This window comes from Hemicordylus capensis, chromosome 2 (assembly GCF_027244095.1).
Source record: "Hemicordylus capensis ecotype Gifberg chromosome 2, rHemCap1.1.pri, whole genome shotgun sequence".
NCBI lineage: Eukaryota > Metazoa > Chordata > Lepidosauria > Squamata > Cordylidae > Hemicordylus > Hemicordylus capensis.
The window spans coordinates 94,910,489-94,930,720 of NC_069658.1; the positions used below are offsets into that span (position 1 = coordinate 94,910,489).

At 44.6% G+C, this 20,232-nt stretch overlaps 1 protein-coding gene across 1 annotated transcript; it reads right to left on the reverse strand.

Moving 5' to 3' along the window:
- Window positions 1–8,772: 8,772 nt before the first annotated feature.
- LOC128343643 (disks large-associated protein 5-like) lies at window positions 8,773–14,606 on the reverse strand. The gene is made up of 3 exons (XM_053293076.1): window positions 13,991–14,606; window positions 10,066–10,312; window positions 8,773–9,379 (listed from the first exon to the last, which is right to left on the reverse strand). Exons 1-3 carry the CDS (start codon window positions 14,467–14,469, stop codon window positions 9,236–9,238), a joined length of 870 nt encoding a protein of 289 aa, XP_053149051.1. The 5' UTR covers window positions 14,470–14,606; the 3' UTR covers window positions 8,773–9,235.
- Between the last annotated feature and the right edge of the window lie 5,626 nt (window positions 14,607–20,232).

The following is a 20,232-nucleotide window of genomic DNA, read 5'->3' on the forward strand; positions in this document are numbered from 1 at the left end:
GAGCAGCTGCAGAAAAGGCCCGGTTCCGAGTCGCCACCAGACGTACCGGTGGCAACTGGAGACAGACCTCTCCAGATGACCTCAACGAACAATGGGGATCATACCGAAGAAGGTGCTCTCTAAGGTAACCCAAACCCAAGCCATTCAGGGCTTTAAAGGTAATAACCAGCACTTTGTATTTCTCCCAGAAACATATCGGCAGCCAGTGCAGTTGTTTTAAGACAGGCATAATATGGTCTGTTCAGGTTACCGCAGAAACCAATCTGGCTGCCGCATTTTGGACTAACTGAAGTTTCCGAACTACGTACAAAGGCAGCCCCACATAGAGCGCATTGCAGTAGTCGAGCCTGGAGGTTACCAGCTGATGCACCACTGTTTTGAGATCATTCTTTTCAAGGAATGGATGCAGCTGTCGAATCAGTTGAAGCTGATAGAAAGCGCTCTTTGCCATAGCCTCCACCTGAGAGACCATGGTGAGGTCTGGATCCAAGAGCACTCCCAAACTGCGTACCTGTTCCTTCTGGGGGAGTGTAACTCCATCCAGCACAGGAAGATCTAACTCAGGCATCCCCAAACTGCAGCCCTCCAGATGTTGCTGAACTACAACTTCCAGCATACCCAGCCACAAAAAATTGTGTCTAGGGATGCTGGGAGTTGTAGTTCAGCAACATCTGGAGGGCCGCAGTTTGGGGATGCCTGATCTAACTCATCTCTTAAATTCCGATCCCCCACAATGAGCACCTCCATCTTGCTTGGATTCAGCTTCAATTTGTTATACCTCGTCCAGCCCATTAATGCCTGTAGGCAAGCATTTAGGGAGTGAATGCCATTTCCTGATGATGAAGATGATGGTGATAAGGAGAAATAGATTTCGGTGTCATCAGCATACTGATAACACCCTGCACCAAGTCTCCTGATGACATTACCCAGCAGTTTCATGTAAATATTAAAAAGCATTGGTGACAAAATGGAGCCCTGCTCCCATTTTAAAGAGGAACTGTCACCAAGCTCCACCATCTGGAATCTGCCTGAGAGATAGGAGCGGAACTACTACAAAGCAGTGCCTCCTATCCCCAATTCCCCCAGGCGATCCAGAAGGATACCATGGTCGATGGTATCAAACGCCGCTGAGAGATCCAAAAGAACCAACAGAGTCACACTTGCTCTGTCGATTCCCCAGTAAAGGTCATCCATCAGGCCGACCAAGGCAAACTCAACCCCATAGCCCAGTCTAAAGCCAGTTTGAAATGGGTCTAGATAATTGGTTTCCTCCCAAACCACCTGGAACTGGTTAGCCACCGCTCTCTCAATCACCTTACCCAACCATGGGAGATTGGAGACCGGCCTATAACTGTCCATCACTGAGGGATCTAGGGAAGGCTTCTTAAGAAGTGGTCTAATAATTGCCTCCTTCAAACAAGGAGGCATCCTACCCTCCCTCAGCGATGAGTTAATGATATTAACTAAGCCATCCCCAACAATCTCCCTGCTAGATAAAAGCAGCCAAGTTGGGCAAGGATCCAGAGAACAAGTGGTAGGCCACACCGCCCCAAGCAGCTTGTCCATGTCATCAGGCATCACAGACTGAAACTGATCCAATCTAATACTGCAAGAGGGATTGCTGGACACCACCTTAATAGACTGCAGAAACAGTGGAGTCCAAGTCGGCCCAAATACAGGAGATTTTGTCCGCAAAGAACGCATTAAAAGCATCACAGCAGAACAAAGTCCCCAGGGATTGGTTTGAACTGGAAAGAGCCCAAATCAAACTACTCACAACCCAGGACAGCTCTGCTGGATGCGAACCTGCAGAAGCAATGCGTGCAGACCAGAATTGTTTTTTTGCCGCACGCACCGCCTCAGCATAAACCTTCAAATGGGCTCAATGCTGTGTCCTGTCACATTCAAGCTTAGTTCTCCTTCACTTGCGCTCCATTCACCTACCTTGCTGCTTCAGACCCCATAACTCCTCTATATACCAAGGGGCCACTTTTAAAGCAGATCGGAAGGGACACTTAGGAGCGATCGTGTCTACTGCCCTGGTGAGTTCCCTATTCCAGGTTCCCACCAGGGCATCAACAGAGTCGCTGGCAGGACCAACATCAAAACCCTCCAAGGCTTTTTGGAATCCTACTGGATCCAACAGACTTCTCGGGCGGACCATCTTAATAGGTCCTCCACCCCTGCAGGGCTGGGTTGTGGCTGTGAAACCAACCTTAACCAGGTAGTGGTCCGTCCATGACAATGGGGAAACCACAGGATCCCCCACCGACGGAAAACCCCCCTGATCCGAACAAAAGACCAAATCAAGTGGCATAATGTGTCCGAAGTACGATAGTTTGAGCCTGGTCATTTGTGCCTTGAGTGAAAATTCTGGATTGATTTGTTACATAATCCATTTGTTTGTTTTCCTGGCTGTCCATGGTATCCTCAAAAGTCTTCTCCAGCACCAAAGTTCAAAAGCGTCAATACTTTTTCTATCTTGCTTCTTCCAAGTTCAGCTTTCGCATCCATAGCGTGTCGTGGGGAAAACCATTGTCTGAACAATTCTAATCTTTGTAGGTATAGACACATCACAGCATCTAAATATCTTTTCCAAGGCCTTCAATGCAACCCTACCAAGTGCTTGTCTGCAGCGTATTTCTTGACTGCTGGATCTTTTACTGTTGATGGTGGATCCTAAAAAGCAGAAGCTATCCACCACTTCAATGTCTTCATTGTCAGTTCTGAGGCTGGTTGCTGTACCCATTGTCATTAGTTTAGTGTTCTTGACATTTAGTCGTGGACCAATTTTTTTCACTGTACTCCTTGACTTTCATTACTAGAGCTTGCAGATCATCCGCATTCTCAGCTATCAGAGTGGTGTGATCAGCATAGCACAGATTATTGATGTTTCTTCCTTCAACTTTAAAACCACGCTCATCTTCTTCCAATCCAGCTTCTCTCAGTATATGTTCAGCATATAAGTTGAATAAATAAGGAGAAAGTACACAGCCTTGTTTTACACCTTTGCCGATCTGGAACTAGTCTGTTTCACCATGTTCCATCTGGACTGTGGCTTCCTGTTCTGTGTATAGGTTTCTCATGGGAACAATGAGATGTTCTGGGACGCCCATTTTCCTAAGGATATTTCACAACTTGACATGGTCGATGCAATCAAAGGCTTTTCTGTAGTCAATAAAGCGCATATTGACTTCTTTTGGTATTCTTTGGCTTTCTCAATTATCCTGCATGCATCAGCAATGATGTCTCTTGTTCCTCAGCTTTTTCTGAAACCAGCTTGAACATCCGGCATTTCCCTTTCCACGTAGGGCTCTAATCTGCATTGGATGATCCTGAGCATTATTTTGCTAGCATGTGAAAGTAAGGATATTGTGCGATGGTTTGTGCAATCTGTTAAGTCTCCTTTCTTTGTTATGGGTATGTAGACTGACCTCTTCCAATCTGTTGGCCTCTGTGTTGTTCTCCAAATTTGCTGGCATAGTTTGGTTTGAGCCTTGACTGTTTCTTCTTCTGTTGCCTGCCATATTTCTGTAGCTATTCCATCAATTCCTGTAGCCTTCCTACTTGGTAATGACCGGAGTGCTGATCTAACTTCATCTTGCCATACTAGGGGTTCTTGCAAGTAGGGAATATCTTCTGGAGTATCTTGGATGTTGACATCCCTGCTGTACAGATTTTCAGTATACTCCTTCCATCTCTGTTTGAGCTTCTCTGAATCAGATACTACCTGTCCTTTGGCATCCCTTAACATACCAATTTGAGGTTGGAACCTCCCTCTGATCAGAGATCTTTTGGAAAACTTGCCATGTTTTTCCGTGTCTATTTCCACCTTCAAGGTCTTTACAGATGTCATTGTCGCACTGCTCCTTGTCTCTTCTAACAGCTTTCTGAAATTCCCTGTTAAGTTCCTTCGTGAGGTCTTTATCTTTCTTGACTTTGGCTTCTCTCCTCTTCTGTGCAATTTCCATTGTCTGTTCTGACATCCATTTTGCTTTCTTCTGTTTCTTGGTCTTTGGCAGTCTCTTTTCACATTTGTCCTTAACAACTTCTTTGTTTTCATTCCACAGTTCCTCTGGTTCTCTATCAGTGAGGTTCAGAACTTCAAAGCAGTTCCTGATGTTCTCCTTGAAAATGGTGGGTACATTCTCAAGATCATATTGTGGAAGCTGGATAATATCGTTTTTCCACTTTAGCTTGACTTGGAATTTGCACGTGAGCAGTTGATGATCTGTTCCACATCTGTTCCATGTCTTAGCTGTTATAACAGAGCTCTTCCACCTCCGTGCACCAATAATGTAATCAATTTTATTTCTGTGAGCTCCATCTGGTGATGTCCATGTGTATAGGTGCTGCTTTGGTTGTTTGAAGAATGTGTTAGCAATGAAGAGATCATTGGCTTGGCAGAAACGAATAAGTCGTTCTCCTGCTTTGTTTCTGTTTCCTACACCATATAGTCTGACTGTGTTTTCCTCTTTACCTTTTCCAACTTTGGCATTCCAGTCTCGAACCACCAGCATCACATCTTGCTTGCATGTTCTGTTAATTTCAGACTGGACTTGAGCATAAAACTCATCAACTTCCTCTTCTTTTGCATGAGTTGTTGGGGCATAGACTTGAAGAACTGTCATGTTAAAGGGTTGTCCATGAAATCTAATTGATATTAGTCGGTCACTGACTGCATTGTACCCAAGTACTGTCATTGCTATATCCTTCCTGACTATGAAAACAACACTGTCCCTTCTTTGGTTTTTGTGTCCTGAGTAGTAAACAGTATGGTTTTCTGACTGAAAGTGTCCCATTCCAGTCCATTTTAATTCACTGATGCCCAAGATGTCAATCTGTAGTCAATTGATTTCATCTTTCAGTGTCAAGCTTTCCCATATTCATGCTCCTTACATTCCACATTCCCACTGTAATTCTGTCTTTGCAGCTTTGGATTTTCTTTCCCAGCACGGCAACATTAGCTGCTAGACATCCAAAAGGCTTTAGTCTAACCGCATCATAAACAACATCGGTACTCTGAGAGATCCTTAGCTCTTCCTCAGTGTTGAGTACTATCCAACCTGAGGGGCCCATCATCCAGCAATACATCGACAATCATTCTATTTTGTCAATCTGTGTGGTTTTCTTGGTAAAATACAAGAGTGGTTTACCATTGCCTTCTCCCGCGCAGTATGAAATGATGCCTTTGTTGTTCTCACTGAAGTGATCATCTGCATCCAGCACCTTCCTATATTGCTGCTGCCCAAAATAGGTGCCTGCTTGTTTTCGCTGGGCAGCTGGGATGACCTTCGTGCTTTGGGTGACTCTACTGGGAGTATACCTCCCAGCGTACTTCGCTCATCCCTCCCACGAACACCCCCCCCCACCGCCATGATGAGGCAGCATAGCAGGACTTAGGGGGGGATGTTACTATACTACCTTATAGGTTTGCCATACTACCTTAGGTTTACTATACTACCTTATAATTTGCTTTTGTCCTGTCTAAAATCCTGCAAAATCTGTAACTGCCAATAATTTTGTTGAAATAATAGCACTCGCAATTAATCAAAATATTTTGCTGGTAACAAGCTATTACATGAAACATAATGACTCTTACTTGAGGTCTTTGCAAGAGCATCTTGCTTGCAATTGTGCAAGAGAAGCTTTGTAGGAAGTCAAGTACAAAAAGAGCAAACAAAAACAAAAAAATACTTTGATGTACTGTTCAGCCTCAATCAATGGCCCTGGAAAAACCATTCAGGGTATTTGCTTCCTTTAGAGTATCCGCTGAATGAATGCAAATGTCAAAATGCAAGGCCTAATTTTATTGGCTGATAGGAGACTCTGGATCAGAGGCATGGTATGTTTGACAGAAGATTCATAGCAGGTCTCTGAGGTAAAGTGACAGGATTTAAACACAGCACTGTAGCATTTAAAATATTGTACAGTGTTACGGTGTGGAAGCCTGTGGCAAAAATATGATAACTCTGTTATAGCTTTGATCAGATCATAAGTATGTTTCAGTCTAGGGCACAACCCCCAGGGAACTGCCACCCCAACCCCTTGCAGTTCATTAAGAATCCACTTGCACACCATGAAGCTAAGCTCTTCTCCTCTGAGAGCTCTTTAGTACTGAAAATAAAAATATTTAACAATGTTGACAAGGCTGAGGGATGTAATAGTATATGGTCAGAAAGGCTATACATAATTTTATCAGCTCTTATATATAACATGTCACTGAATGTTTTCCTAATAAGGGGCTAGCCAAACTTTTGGAGTAAAAATACTCCTGACCAATCACAAGTCAGAATAGTAATACTACAATTATTTGTTCCAAAATGCACGGCAAATTGGAAGGTGTGTCTTTCAGTCCTGCGTAATCTTGAAAGTATTTGATTCCACAAGTGCTATGAAGTACTGATTCATTTCCCCACTGTGTCTGGTTTAATGGGTGACCTGAAGAAACTCTGAAATCTTGTCCTTAAATAAATATTGTCCATAAATGGATCATGTCAGCAACACTCAGCTTACACACTTGCCTGGAAAGGGGACTGCATAATGACGCTTGTCAACTCTATTGGATTTGGAGTGAGATATTTATGTGACATGGTCCTGTTTTCTTTTTTCTTTTCTTTCTTACTTTTTTTAAAGCATGTGAACACTTAGAAGACTAGTTAAACAATCTCACTTATGTGGCGGCTCTGGTTCCACTGAATCAATGTAATTAATTATCCTTTAGAGAATTTTTTATTATGTGTTAGTCATTTCACTAAAAAAGAAAAAAATGTTTCAGGAACAGAACAGAGTGTTCTATCATAGTAGTTGTAGGAGAGGTTTATGGAGATTACAAATGAAGTTTAGTGTCCCAGAATCCTGGGTAAATAAAATCATCACTTTATCAGATAACCCCAGTTGCCCAATTGTTCAATGTTTTATTTATGGTGACAAATAACAGGTAATACAATAAATATAAAATACATTTATATTTTCAAAGGGAGCATGCCATTGATGTTTTGTCCCACTATGCTTTGATACAAACTGAGATCTTTTGCACTTTACATTGCACTAACTTAATTCAAATACCTTGCCGAATCAATGTTTTATTTATTTTAATGTTTTCAGACTATCACATATTGCAGACGGGACTTTGTGCCCTTTTTCAGCTATATATATATTTTTTTCTGTTCCCCTCCTTCCCATCTTATTTTGTTTACCATACCAAGGAGGAATTATGTGAAAGTCACTACTTTGTGACTTCTAGTTGATCCTAATATAATTATTATACCGCTGGGGCAGTTTGGACTATTCTAAATACGTATTCAATTTGGTTTATAATAGACATATTGTATGAACTTTCTTTTTAGGAGGAATCTTTTGTATAGTTTAACAGGAATGTCACATAATCTAAAGCAGACCTGCTCAATTTAGGCCCCTCATCTGTTTTTGGACTACAATTCCCATAATCCCCAGCCACAGTGGCCAATAGTCAGGGATTATGGGAGTTGTAGGCCAACATCTGCAGGAGGGCCGAAGTTGAGCAGCACCGATCTAAAGGATAAGGGAGCCCCAATTTCCAGCGATCCCAGGACAGTGGGGTCACCATTCCGGGCAAAACCAAAGATGGACATGCTCAAATGTGTGGACAGGCTGGCAGAGGGCATGCTTTGACAGCTTCACAGCAGTCACCAAGACAGGGTGAGGTTTTGCCGGGCTACACATCCCCATAGCTTGCTTGTATCACGCAAACTGGTTGGGTGGCATCTACCTTCCAGCCCCCATGGCCTGACATTCTCATGAAAGAGCAGTCCACGGGAGAATGAGATGTCACACATTATTAGCTATTCTGCCCGACACCCATGGCCCCACAGATGGTTCTTCTCATGAGATGTGGAGTGGTAGCCCCAGGACATGCTCAGGAACAGCATCCATCCTCATCACATATAAGGAATCACTCCTTTCACTGGGGCAATGTTGATCCTGCTGCCCGGCCCTTCTCGAGTAAACCTAAGGACTGCACATGTACCCACAAGGAGAAGGGGCTGGGGCTCCCTTTGCCAACATCATTGTACAAAAAAATAAACAGCCATTCAGAAATTCCTGAATGGGGCTGCCTTTTAAACCTGACCCTAGGTATTGCTGCCCTGCTGTATGTTGCCGTCCCAGCACTTTAATGGAGTTGCCTTGCTTATGTTGCCACCTCGAGTGCATGTGCTTGTGAACATATATCTTTGTTGCTTCACTTTCACAGAGAAAAGCACGTAGTCCCATCCCATCCTCTTTCTCTCTTGATTGCCAGGAGCAGGGAGCAAGGGACAGAGTGAGAAGAGGACATGTCGCTGTATGACTTTGCCATTTGACAGGCTGATAAGCTTGGGATGGGACATTGCCTATTGCTGGGCAACTGCTTTGGATCAGAGACAGGGGGGCGGGCGAGCATATGGAGAGGGGGCCGCAGGCCTGGAGTGAGCGCAATCCCTGGTGGGTCTGCACCACCGTCTCTATGATTATGGTTCCAGACAGTGAACTAAACTGCAATTATGGGGCCATCCACATTTGAACGTAATGCTGCCACCGAAAAACCTCAGGTTACAGCGGCAAAACTCACTACAAACTGACGGTTCAAACTGGAATTTGGCAAAGCAAACCTCAAGTCACTTTTGCTGTGAAACTGCAGTTGCACACATTCAGACATCACGGAGTTCCAACCTCTGCCCCGTTTAACTACGGATTTGCATTACATGCGAATGCAGCCATAATCTCTCCCATCTTTTTACAAACTTCATTTAAATCATCATCATACTTTATTTACGGTCTTTGACCAAAAAAGAAATAAAAATCTTTACATAGTTAAAAGGAAAAATATTAATAGAAAGTCAGTTACACATAAATGGCTAGCAGCTTTTGATTAATAATTGTCAGGGTCTGGCCAACTGCCAGGGAAGATCACGAGACAAAATGGAGCTGCTGTAACTGGATACAGCTCGGGAAGTTCGTCTTGACCGGACTTGGCTGCACGCTGTCGACAGGGAGGTTGACAAATGTTGCTTTTCAGCAGTGAGTAGAAGGCTGGTGACGTGATTTATAGTGCAAGCCGAGAGCTCCCAGCTGGCAGGAATTCAAGGCTTATCAGCCCTCTGCAAGAGGCGTTTGCTTCTCCTAATAGTCTCCAATTGAGCCCTGCGTCTCGTAAGATGCCGCTGTTGTGGAGTCAGTGGGGGTTGGTTGCATAGCTCCTCTTCGGATTGGTCCTTCATGATTTCTGCTGCCTCAGGTTGTTGTGCCTGCTCTGAATCATTAGCCACAGCTGTTTCATGAACACTGACAGCCGGGCTCTGCCCCTCAGACACTCCTGCATCGCCTGGAAAGTTGACAGCTTCCCCTTCCTCCTCGCTGTCTGAGATTGAGGGTGTGACAATAATAATTACATGTAAAAATAAAATAATGGCATTGGTAAGGCGTAAGTGTATAGGCATAATTTATAATTAACAGTAAGGAACCCAAAGCTGTATTCTATTCTTTTGAAGTTCTTATTCTGGTGACCACATAACAGAATTTAGCCACAATGTATGAAATAGTTGCATCTTTATCTGCTAATAAATATGCAACAACAAGATCCTCAGGTTGTCCCCTCATATCATTTAACAGTGGGCTGATTAATTGATATCTCAAGTTTTGGTATATTGAACACTTCAAAAGTATGTGGGCCATGGTTACTATCGCCTCCATTTAACTCAATTCACTTCATTTAAATACTTTTTGGACATTTTTACAAAAATGAACAAAATTGTTCTTTATCTTTGAACATTTTTAGTATGATTTATGGAGATTTTCTATAAGTGTACATTGTGTATCCTTCAGTTTAAATAAAGACTGTGGATAGGTATCTCACTATAGATAGATATAGATATAGATATAGATATAGATATAGATATAGATATAGATATAGATATAGATATAGATATAGATTATATAGATATAGATATACAGTAGATATATAGATATATAGATAGTTACCTTGGCACACAACCAGGGCTTTTATTCCTTATAAGAGGCACCACTTTAAACACAGAAAATCCTTACTTGGAAGTTCACCATGTCCCAGAATCCATCCAGATCTGCACACATTGTCTCCTTTTCACCAAGTCTTAACTCGCAGTTATCTACCAGCCCTGAAAACTGTTTGAATCTCTCAGATATTAGCAGTCTAGTTTGCCCAATGGTGGTGCGGACAAGGTCTTTTGCATCCTCTGGTATATCCATTTCAACTTTTCCATCCCATTCCAGGCAATGAGATGTCCGCTTCTCTGTCTCAGATTGAAGGATGTTTCTGAAATATCATTTTATTTATTTATTTAATACATTTATATACCGCCCCAAACCAAAGTCTTGGGGTGGTTCACAACTATAAACAACAATACAAATGAATAAAACATTAAAATCAATTAAAACTCCAAAAGCTGCTTAAAACAAAATCAATTTACAATATTTAAAATTACAGAAGTTAAAAGTCCTGGTTAAAAAAATGAGTCTTCAAAGATCTTTTAAAAACTGCTAGAGATGGGGATAATCTTATGTCAACGGGAAGGGCATCCCAAAGTCTCGGAGCGACAACTGAGAAGGCCCATCCCTGAGTGGCCACCAAAAGACTTGAGGGTAGCCACAGACGAGCCTCCCCTGACGAACGCAGTGGGTGATGGGGATCGTGCAGCAGAAGAAGCTCTCTTAAATACCATGGGCCTAAGATGTTTAGGGCTTTATAGGTTATAACCAGGACTTTGTCTTCTGCCCAGAAAGCTATTGGCAGACAGTGTAACTCCTGTAATATAGTATGGTCTCTTCAAGAGGACCTGGAGACCAACTTGGCTGCCACGTTCTGTACTAATTGTAGTTTCCGGACTACCTACAAAGGCAGCCCCACATAGAGTGCATTGCAGTAATCAAGTCTGGAGGTTACCAGCAAATGTACTACTGGTCATGAATCTCAAGAAACAGACCCAGCTGGTATATCAACCGAAGCTGATAAAAAGCACTTCTGGCCACTGCCTCAACCTGGGGAACCAGGGAGAGGTGTGAATCCAGAAGCACTCCCAGACTGCATGCGTGTTCCTTCTGAGGAAGTGTGACCCCATCTAGAACAGGCAGATCAATATCGTTTCCTGAGTAACGACCACACACAACAAGTACCTCCATCTTGTCTGGATTCAGTCTCAGTTTGTTATCCCTCATCCAGCCCATTACTGCCTTCAGGGAGGATATGCCTTCTCCTGGTGGTGTTGACATGGAGAAATAGATTTGGGTGTCACAGCGTACTGATAACACCCAGCATCAAATCCCCGGATGATCTCTCCCAGTGATTTCATGTAGATGTTAAAAAGCATTGGAGACAATACGGAGCCCTGAGGGACACCATACTTAAGCACAAGTTTTGAAGAGCAACAGTCTCCAAGCGACACCATCTGGAATCTGCCCAAGAGATAGGAGTGGAACTACTGCAAAGCAGTGCCTCCTACCCCAACTCTCTCAGACGTTCCAGGAGGATATTATGATTGATAGTATCAAAAGCTGCTGAGAGATCCAAAAGGACCAACAGCGTCATACTTCCATCATCAAGTCTTATTTGGAGATCATCCATCAGGCTGACCAAGGCAGTCTCTGCTCCATAGCCTACCCGAAAACCAGTTTGAAATGGGTCTAGATAATCAATTTCTTCCAAGACCGCCAGGAGCTGGGAGGCCACCACCTTCTCAATCACATTACCCAACCATGGGAAGTTGGAGACAAGCCTGTAGTTATTAAACTCTGAGGGATCCAAGATAGGCTTCTTAAGAATAGGTCTAATAATTGCCTCCTTCAAACAAGGGGGCATCCTGCCCTCCCTCAGAGAGGCATTAATAATTGCCACCAGGCCCTCCACAACACCTCCCTGCCAGATAGTGTAAGCCACATGTGGCAAGGATCAAGTAGACAGGTGGTAGGACGCATTCTTCTAAGCAGCTTGTCCACCTCCTCAGGAATCTCAGATGGAAACTGATCCAGTTTAACCACACAAGAGGAGTTGCTGGATACCTCTGCATCTAATACGGCAATAACTGTGGAGTCGAAGTCTAAATCAGCCCAAATACAAGAGATTTTTGTCCACAAAAAGCTCATTAAAATATCACCCGGGCAACTGATGGATACAAATCTTGATTCAAGGGAGCAGGAGGTCCTACTAGCGCCCTCACAACCCTAAAAAGCTCCACTGGACGTGAGTTTGCAAAAGCAATACGGGCAGAAAAGAAGCGCTTCTTTGCTGCACGTATAGCCAGAGCATAGATCTTTAAGTGTGCTCTATGTTGTAATCTGTAGGATTCGAGTCGAATCTTCCTCCACTTGCATTCCAGTTGTCTACCTTCAGCTTCCACAGATCATCCGTATACCAAGGAGCCCTTTTTTCAGCGGGTCAGAGAGGCATAGGAGCGATCACATCTAATGCCCTGGCTGACTATTCCAGTTTTCCACCAGGGCATCAACCAGATCGTCGGCTGAGCCAACATTAAATCCAACCAAGGTTTCTTGGAATCCTATTGGATCCAATAACCTTCTTGGATGGGCCATTGTAATAGGCCCCTCACCCCTGCAGAGGTGGGGCGTAACTGTAAGTCGAACCTTAACCAGATGGTGGTCCGTCCATGACAATGGGGAAATCATAGGAGTCCCCACCCACGGAACACCACCCTGATCAGAGTGGAAGACCAGATCAAGCGCGTGATCAGCAGCATGCGTCAGCCCGGAGACCACTTGAGATAGGCCCATAGTTGTCATGGCCGCTATGAACTCCTGAGCTGCTCCAGACAACCCGGTCCCGAAGTGGACGTTGAAGTCCCCCAGCACCAAAGTTGGTACTTTGGTACTCTGGGGTACTCCAACACCAAATCCAGACCAGGTCCGCAAGCTACGTTAGAGACTCTGTTGGGCAGCAGGGTGATCAGTACACCAACAGAAGTCCCAATTTATCTCTGGTCCCCAAGCATAAGTACACACACTCGATATGATCAGATATTCCGACAAGGATTCTGGTAAGAACCCCTTTGGTGTCACCGCTTTGGTGGAGATGGGCCCGCCACCACTGGCATCCTTGTTAAATAGCCCAAGGATGGGCAGGTGGAGCCAAAACTGCTCAGTCATGCGAGCCCAAGGGCCCCAGACCCAGTCCTGCCAACACTCAAACAAACGGTAGAGGTGGCAGGCAGAAGTCCCTCAGGCAGTCAATTGAAACAATAGCTGCACAGGAGCAGCACCCAGTATTCAGACACAGTCTCCCACCCTGTGCCCTCCTGCTGGTGTGTCATGGCTTAGACCTCTGAGTCAGAAGTGTCAGAGGAGGAATGGGAGGACTTGGTTGGGAGAACAGGCTCAGAAGCACAGCAGGAGGATTTGGCTGTGAGAACAAATGCTGAAGCTGAGCGGGGTCAGCAACAGACAGGGGAATCTGGACAGCTGACAGCGATGAGGGCTGAGGAGTCTGATCAGGAGGAAGCTGAAATTTCACCTGTGTTAAGAAGACATCTCAAGAGAAAAGCTCAGTGGGAGACAGGCAGGCGCAAGATCTCACAGGAGAGGCAATAGAAATGCTGAGTCAGGAAAGCCTGATTGGCTGCCGGTTATCTCAAGCCCTATATCTAGCTGATGCAGTTTCTAAGTCAGCACTGTCAGCAACTTTGCCTTTTTTTGCAGACAGTGTCCTTGTATTTGTACTTTCTCAATCTTTCCTGTTTCAGCCTGTATTTGTTCTGTTCTTCCTTGCTCTGTTATTTCAGTTATTACTCAGTTATTGTAGAAGGGGCACCTAGTTTAGTTTAAAGGGACTTTCTTTTGTATATAATACTTTATCTTGAGAGTCATTCTTTGCTTTCATTCATGCAGATAAGCTGCTTCTTTTAGCTACAGAACTTTATTTTGACTCACACAAATAGAGCTGAAGGAATCGTAAATCCAGTCGGGTCAGCCGTGCCAACAGATTTACAACATGGTAGATGGTAAGTGGTCTCCTTCTCTGCTGGGCACAGGTAACAGGCAGCAGTTGAAATAGGGCACATTGTGTTGCGGCTCCCCTGATGGCTCTGGCGTTTCAGTTACAGGGGGGACGACATGCTGCAGAGAGGTCTCAGTTCCACAGAAAATGGCACCCATCACACCTTCCATCTCTTTTTCCAGTGACTTCAGTGCAGGCTGAACTGGAAGTTTCTCCATTACTTCTTCAATGGGGGAAAACTGACTTTTTAGAAGACAGTCCTGTGGTCTGGTTTCTTTTGTGTCTTCACTGATGGTCTTTGTGGGGCTCCAGGTAAGATTGGGTGATAAGAAGACATTTGCCCTGGAAGGGGTCATTGGCTTCACTTTGTAGGTGGCCAAGCCCTCCAGAGGCTTAAAGAGAAAGTTCTGAGGGGCAAACGAGAGGTTTCTCTTGGGTGGTGCAGGAGCTGGAAGGTGAGATGTGGGCATGTTTTCGTTCTCCAGGAATGCCTCATCCTGCCCATTGACTACAGCTGGTGGTATATGGGAGTTGTCCTCTCTTTGAATAAAGGCTTCTCTCACTGCTTCTTTAACTTCCGAAGTTGGTTTTCCGCTTTGTAACGCTGCAGCATTTCTATGTGGGCCTGGCCATGAGTCTTGACTGAGACATTTCTGGTTTGGATTGGCTTTGCCTTGTTCTTTGGGGAAGGTATTCCATCTGTTACCTCCAGGCAAGAAAGTTCCCAGTCCCTTGATGACTGCATATTTACATCAATCAGTCCAAACTGCCTGCTCCTATTGAACTGAATGTACCTGCTTTCCTTCTGCCTTATTTATTTATTTATTTATTTATTTATTTATTTATTTATCAAACTTATATACCACCCAGAATTTTATCTCTGGGCAGTTAACAGATTAAAAAAATTTAAAACACATATAAAAAGTTAAAACAATTCAACAATGTAAAATCAACCACAAAATTAAAACTGACAAATTTTTAAAAGCTGGAAAAACTTGGGTGAAGAGATGGATTTTCAGATGTTTTAAAAAAAATAGCCAGAGATGGAGAGGATCGTATCTTAGTAGGGAGCACATTCCACAATCTCGGGGCAGCAACCGAGAAGACTCGACTCTGTGTAGCCACCGGACGAGCTGGTGGTAACTGGAGACAGACCTCCTCAAGTGACCTCAGTGGGCAGTGGGGCTCATAGTGAAGAAGACACTCTCTTAAATACCCAGGGCCTAAGCCGTTTAGGGTATTTAAGCACTTTATATGTTGCCCAGACACCTATTGGCAGACAGTGTAGCTCCATCAGCAAGGGAGTAATATGGTCTCTCCAAGGTGACCCAGAGTCCAACCTGGCTGCCGCATTCTTAACCAACTGAAGTTTCCAGACTATGTACAAAGGCAGCCCCACGTAGAGTGCTTACAGAAGTCAAGTCTGGAGGTTACCAACAAATGTGCCACTGTTTTGAGGTCATTGATCTCAAGGAACGGGCACAGCTGGCGTATCAGCCAAAGCTGATATAAAGCACCTCTGGACACTGCCTCAACCTGAGAAACCAGGGAGAGGTGTGATTCCAGAAGTACTCCCAGACTGCAAACCTGTTCCTTTTGGGGAAGTGTGACCCCATCTAGGTCAAAGTTGTCTCTGGAGTTCTGACCCCGTATAATAAATACCTCCGTCTTATCTGGATTCAGCTTCAATTTATTCTCCCTCATCTAGCCCATTACTGCTTCCAGGCAGGCATTTAGGGAAGATGTGCCAGCTCCTGAAGAGGTTGACATGGAGAAGTAGATCTGGGTGTCATCAGTGTACTGATAACACCGCACACCAAATCCTCTGATGATCTCTCCCAGCGGTTTCGTGTAGATGTTAAAAAGCATTGGGGAAAGTATTTCTCAACTTGAGTAAGCTCCAGTTTTGAAGAGTAACAGTCTCCAATTGACACCATCTGGAATCTGTCCAAGAGGTAGGAGCAGAACCACTGTAAAAAAGTGCCTCCCACCCCCCAAATTCTCAGATGTTCCAGAAGGATACTATGGTCAATAGTATCGAAAGCCACCGAGAGGTCCAAAAGGACCAACAGAGTCACACTCCCTCTGTCGATTCCCAATTGGAGATCATCCATCAGAACGACCAAGGCAGTCTCCACCCCATAGCCCGCCCAAAAACCAGTTTGAAATGGGTATAGATAATTAGTTTCCTCCAAGACCATCTGGAGCTGAGAGGCCACCACCCTCTTGTTTACCTTGCCCAGCCATGGGAGGTTGGAAACAGGCCTATAGTTACTCAACTCTTGAGGGATCTAATGCAGGCTTCTTTAAAAGAGGTCTAATAATTGCCTCCTTAAGACAAAGAGGCATTCTGCCCTTCCTCAGAGAAGCATTTATGATTTCTACCAGTCTGCCTACAACAGCCTCCCTGCTAAATAAAACAAGCCATGTTGGACAAGGGTCAAGAGAACAAGTGGTAGGCCTCACTGCTCCAAGCAGCTTGTCCACATCCTTAGGAATCACAAAATGAAACTGATCCAGTTGAATCGCATAAGAGGAGTTGTTGGACACCTCCAGTTCAGACATCAAATTAATTGTGGAATCTCCATCTAAGATTTCCCAAATCCGAGAGATTTTATCTGCAAAAAATTCTTTAAACACATCACAGCCAGTAACTGATGGCTCCAAATTCTGATTCAAGGGAGCGGGGGCAGATACTAGTCCCCTCACAATCCTGAACAACTCCGCTGGACGTGAACTCGCAGAGGCAATATGGGCAGAAAAGAACCATTTCTTTGCCACATGTATTGCCTGAGCATAGATCTTTAAATGTGCTCTATGTCGTAATCTGTTGGATTTGAGTCGAGTCTTTCCCCACTTGTGCTCCAGTTGCCTACCTTGCCGCTTCAGCCCCCATAGATCTTCTGTTACCAAGGGGCCAGTTTTGAAGCGGGTTGGAAGGGACACTCAGGAGCAATTGTGTCTACTGTCCTGGTGAGCAAGTTGTTCCAATTCTCAACCAGGGCATCAACAGGATCACCGGCAAAGCCAACATTAAATCCCTCCAAGGTTTCTTGGAATCCTACTGGATCCAATAACCTCTCCGGGAGGACCATTCTAATTGGCCCCTCGCTCCTGTGGAGGTGTGAAGTGGTTGTAATTCTAACTTTAACCAGGTGGTGGTCCGTCCGTGATAATGGGGAGATTACAGGAGTCCCCACCCACGGAACACCACCCTGATGAGAGTAAAAGACCAAATCGAGCGTGTGACCTGCAATGTGCATCGATCCAGAGACCACTTGGGATAGGCCCATAGTTCTCATGGCCGCTATGAACTTCTGAGCTGCACTGGACAAATTGGTCCCGAAATGAACATTGAAGTCCCCCAGCACCAAAAGTCTGTGAGACTCCAACACGAGTTCTGCAACCAAGTCTGTGAGCTCAGTAAGGGTTTCCGCTGGGCAGCAGAGCGATCGGTACACCAACAGAAGTCCCAATCTATCCCTGGTCCCCAAACTTAAGTACACACATTCAACATGGTCTGATACCCTAACAGGGACCCTGGTGAGGGAGATGTTATCCTTATAGACCACAGCCACTCCACCTCCCCGCCCACGTCCCCTCACCTGCTCCTCTACAGAAAATCCTGGAGGGAGAAGCTGGGACCAGACTGGACCACTAGCCTCCCCAACCAAGTCTCGGTAATACATTCCAGGTTGGCCCCTTCATCCATAATCAAATCATGGATGAGTTCAGGTTTATTTTGGACCAACCTGGGATTGCAGAGGAGCAAGATAAAGCTATGTGGGTTGTTGGCAGTGCTCCCCGGGGTCAAAAAGCTGGCAGGGCCACCGGAAGGTGAGACAGCTATTACATTTCTGATTACCCTTCCCCTGGAACGGCCTGCAGACCTACCAGTGTTACTTCTCCTATTCCCCACCACCACTGGAATAGCTGCTCCACATTCAACAAAGGCACCCCCTGTCTCCCCATCTCCAGACGAACCCAAACACATTGCAATGACTTCAACCCAATTCCAAAACAGCTTAAAACTAATTAAACAGCAGCCCCACTATTAAATACCTCCCTCTTATTATACAAATATCTGGACAGAAGGTCTGGCCCTTGTTGTCCCTCAAGGTGGCTCCCCACAAAGGGGTGACCCCCTTTGGTGTCACCCCGCTGGTGGCGCACCCGCCGCCACTGGCAGCGTTCCTATATAGTCCTGAGCAGCAAGCTCGGCAGGTGGAGTCCAGGGAAAACGGCCAAGTCACCCTTGCTGGCCCCAGTCCTGTGAAGCCTCACCACAACCAGTCCTTGGGGTGGGGGGCAGATGGCAATCAAGGGAGGCAGACAACGAAGAGGCAGCCAGGCAGGTTGCCTGGACTTTTGGAGGACAGGTTTTGTCCAAAATGCACTTTTGGCTGACAAGTTTTGAGAGTGTGGGTACTCAGATACTTTTCATACAGAGTGGCAAAATTGGTAGGCATCTTATATATTCTGAAAGAGAGTACAGGTTCTTCACAAGCAAGCAGGTGTTGGCTCCAAATCCAGCCCCTGGGCAAGTCAGGTGTGGCAGGAAGCACACTGTGGGGAGCAGGCAAAGTCCAACAAACAGGAGATCAGGAGCCAGAGATCAGTCCAGTATGAGCAGGCAGGGTCAAAGTCCAAAAACAAGTACAGGTCAGAAGCCAGGGAGACCACAAGCTAGAGCAGAATCAAGACACCACACCTACACAACAAAGTTCGATAGGTATCTCACTATAAGGTAATTACGTGATCTCTTAGCCTTTACTGGGATTCATACTGATAGGTTCATGTATTCATCTGTTTGGGACTGGAATACAATGAACTCTGACTAAATCTTATCAACAGCATTTGCTTCACCATTAATCTCAGCTGTCTAACATTTCAGATATACCTACCAATTGTCCAGGCCTCACAGTTTAGCTGATGCATATGCAACCTATGCAAGCTCAGGACAATTGCCTTTGTTAGTCTTTGACATGCCAGTGATTAAAGTTTGTCAACGAGAATATTTCAATAAAGAACTGCATAGTCATAGGAACATAAGAAGGGCCCTTCTAGATCAGACCGTAGTCCACCATCCTGCTTCCCCACATTGACTAGCTACATATCTCTGGAAAGCTCTCAAGCAGTGAATGAAGGTAACAAACCTCTTTTGCTGTTGCTTCTCAGCAACTGACATTCATGACCATAATCTCTGACTATATTGGTTCTATATAGTCATCAGCCAACATCCAGACTAACTTTCCATAGACACACTGGGTTTTTCTGTTGTACAAGGAGGGAGCAGAATTTTTCAGCAAGCTCCCCTTCCCTCTGCTTCTCATTTTTGTCTCCTGAAACTATGTCCTTGAGAGCTGAGGGACCCTTAAAGAGATAGTTTGGGGAGGCACAGGTGGCTGCAGAGGAATCACCGAAAATCACCCCTTCCCCCTCATGTGACAGAAAACCTGGTTTTCCCACAGAAGGTTAGTCTGGATATCAGACATTGTTATGATTAATACCCACTGACAGACCTATGTTCCAAGGCAAGGTCAAATGTTCGCACCCATCTTGATACTGTTTTCTAAAGAACTTTCAGAATAAAGTGCTATACAATAAACAGAGACAGGCTCTGTCCTCAGGCTCACAATCGAATGCTTCGACACATTTAACTTCGGTCTTTTGCCGTGTTTCCTACAATGTGCTAACATGGCCACTTTTGTGGAATTCTATTTCTGTTTTGTTCTAGACAGTCTCCATGGTGTCTTAAGAGGTTTATAACCATTTTCTTTAAAACGGTTGCGGAATGTTGATCAGTGCCCTTTATTTTTCATGTTTAAAAGTACTGTGCAAATTGGCAATTCACAGAATGTTCCAGCTGTATTCCATTGTCTTCCTAAACCCCTCCCATCTAAAGCCGAGAAGCAACTCAAAGCCATTGTTTTATGTCAATGGTTCCAGAGCCTCTGGGCAAAGAAGCACAGCTTGCAGAATCTCTCTTTGTCATAAACCACAGCTTTTAAAATTTCTGGGTGTTGGCACTGCAGTTTAAAAATAATGCGTAGGCTTTTCAAAGTGTATTATTTTCCTATACATTCTCAGCTCAGACCACACAGTCATTTTACAAAGTACTGTTCTTCAGATTGGCTTTTAGCCAATGTTCAATTATGTTAAGACAATGAACGCCACCGCTCTGAACATGTAAGGAGAAGCTGTACAAAATATATGGGAACAACATAAATAAA

Bases quoted from the DNA above. Each gene is read 5' to 3' on its own strand.
- LOC128343643 (XM_053293076.1), bottom strand. From the start codon at position 14,469: ATGCCCACATCTCACCTTCCAGCTCCTGCACCACCCAAGAGAAACCTC. The intron at 10,313-13,990 runs GTAAATCTGTTG...ATGATATTTCAG, and splicing joins CACTTACCATCTACCATGTT to AAACATCCTTCAATCTGAGA. The intron at 9,380-10,065 runs GTAAGGATTTTC...CCTCAATCTCAG, and splicing joins GGGACATGGTGAACTTCCAA to ACAGCGAGGAGGAAGGGGAA.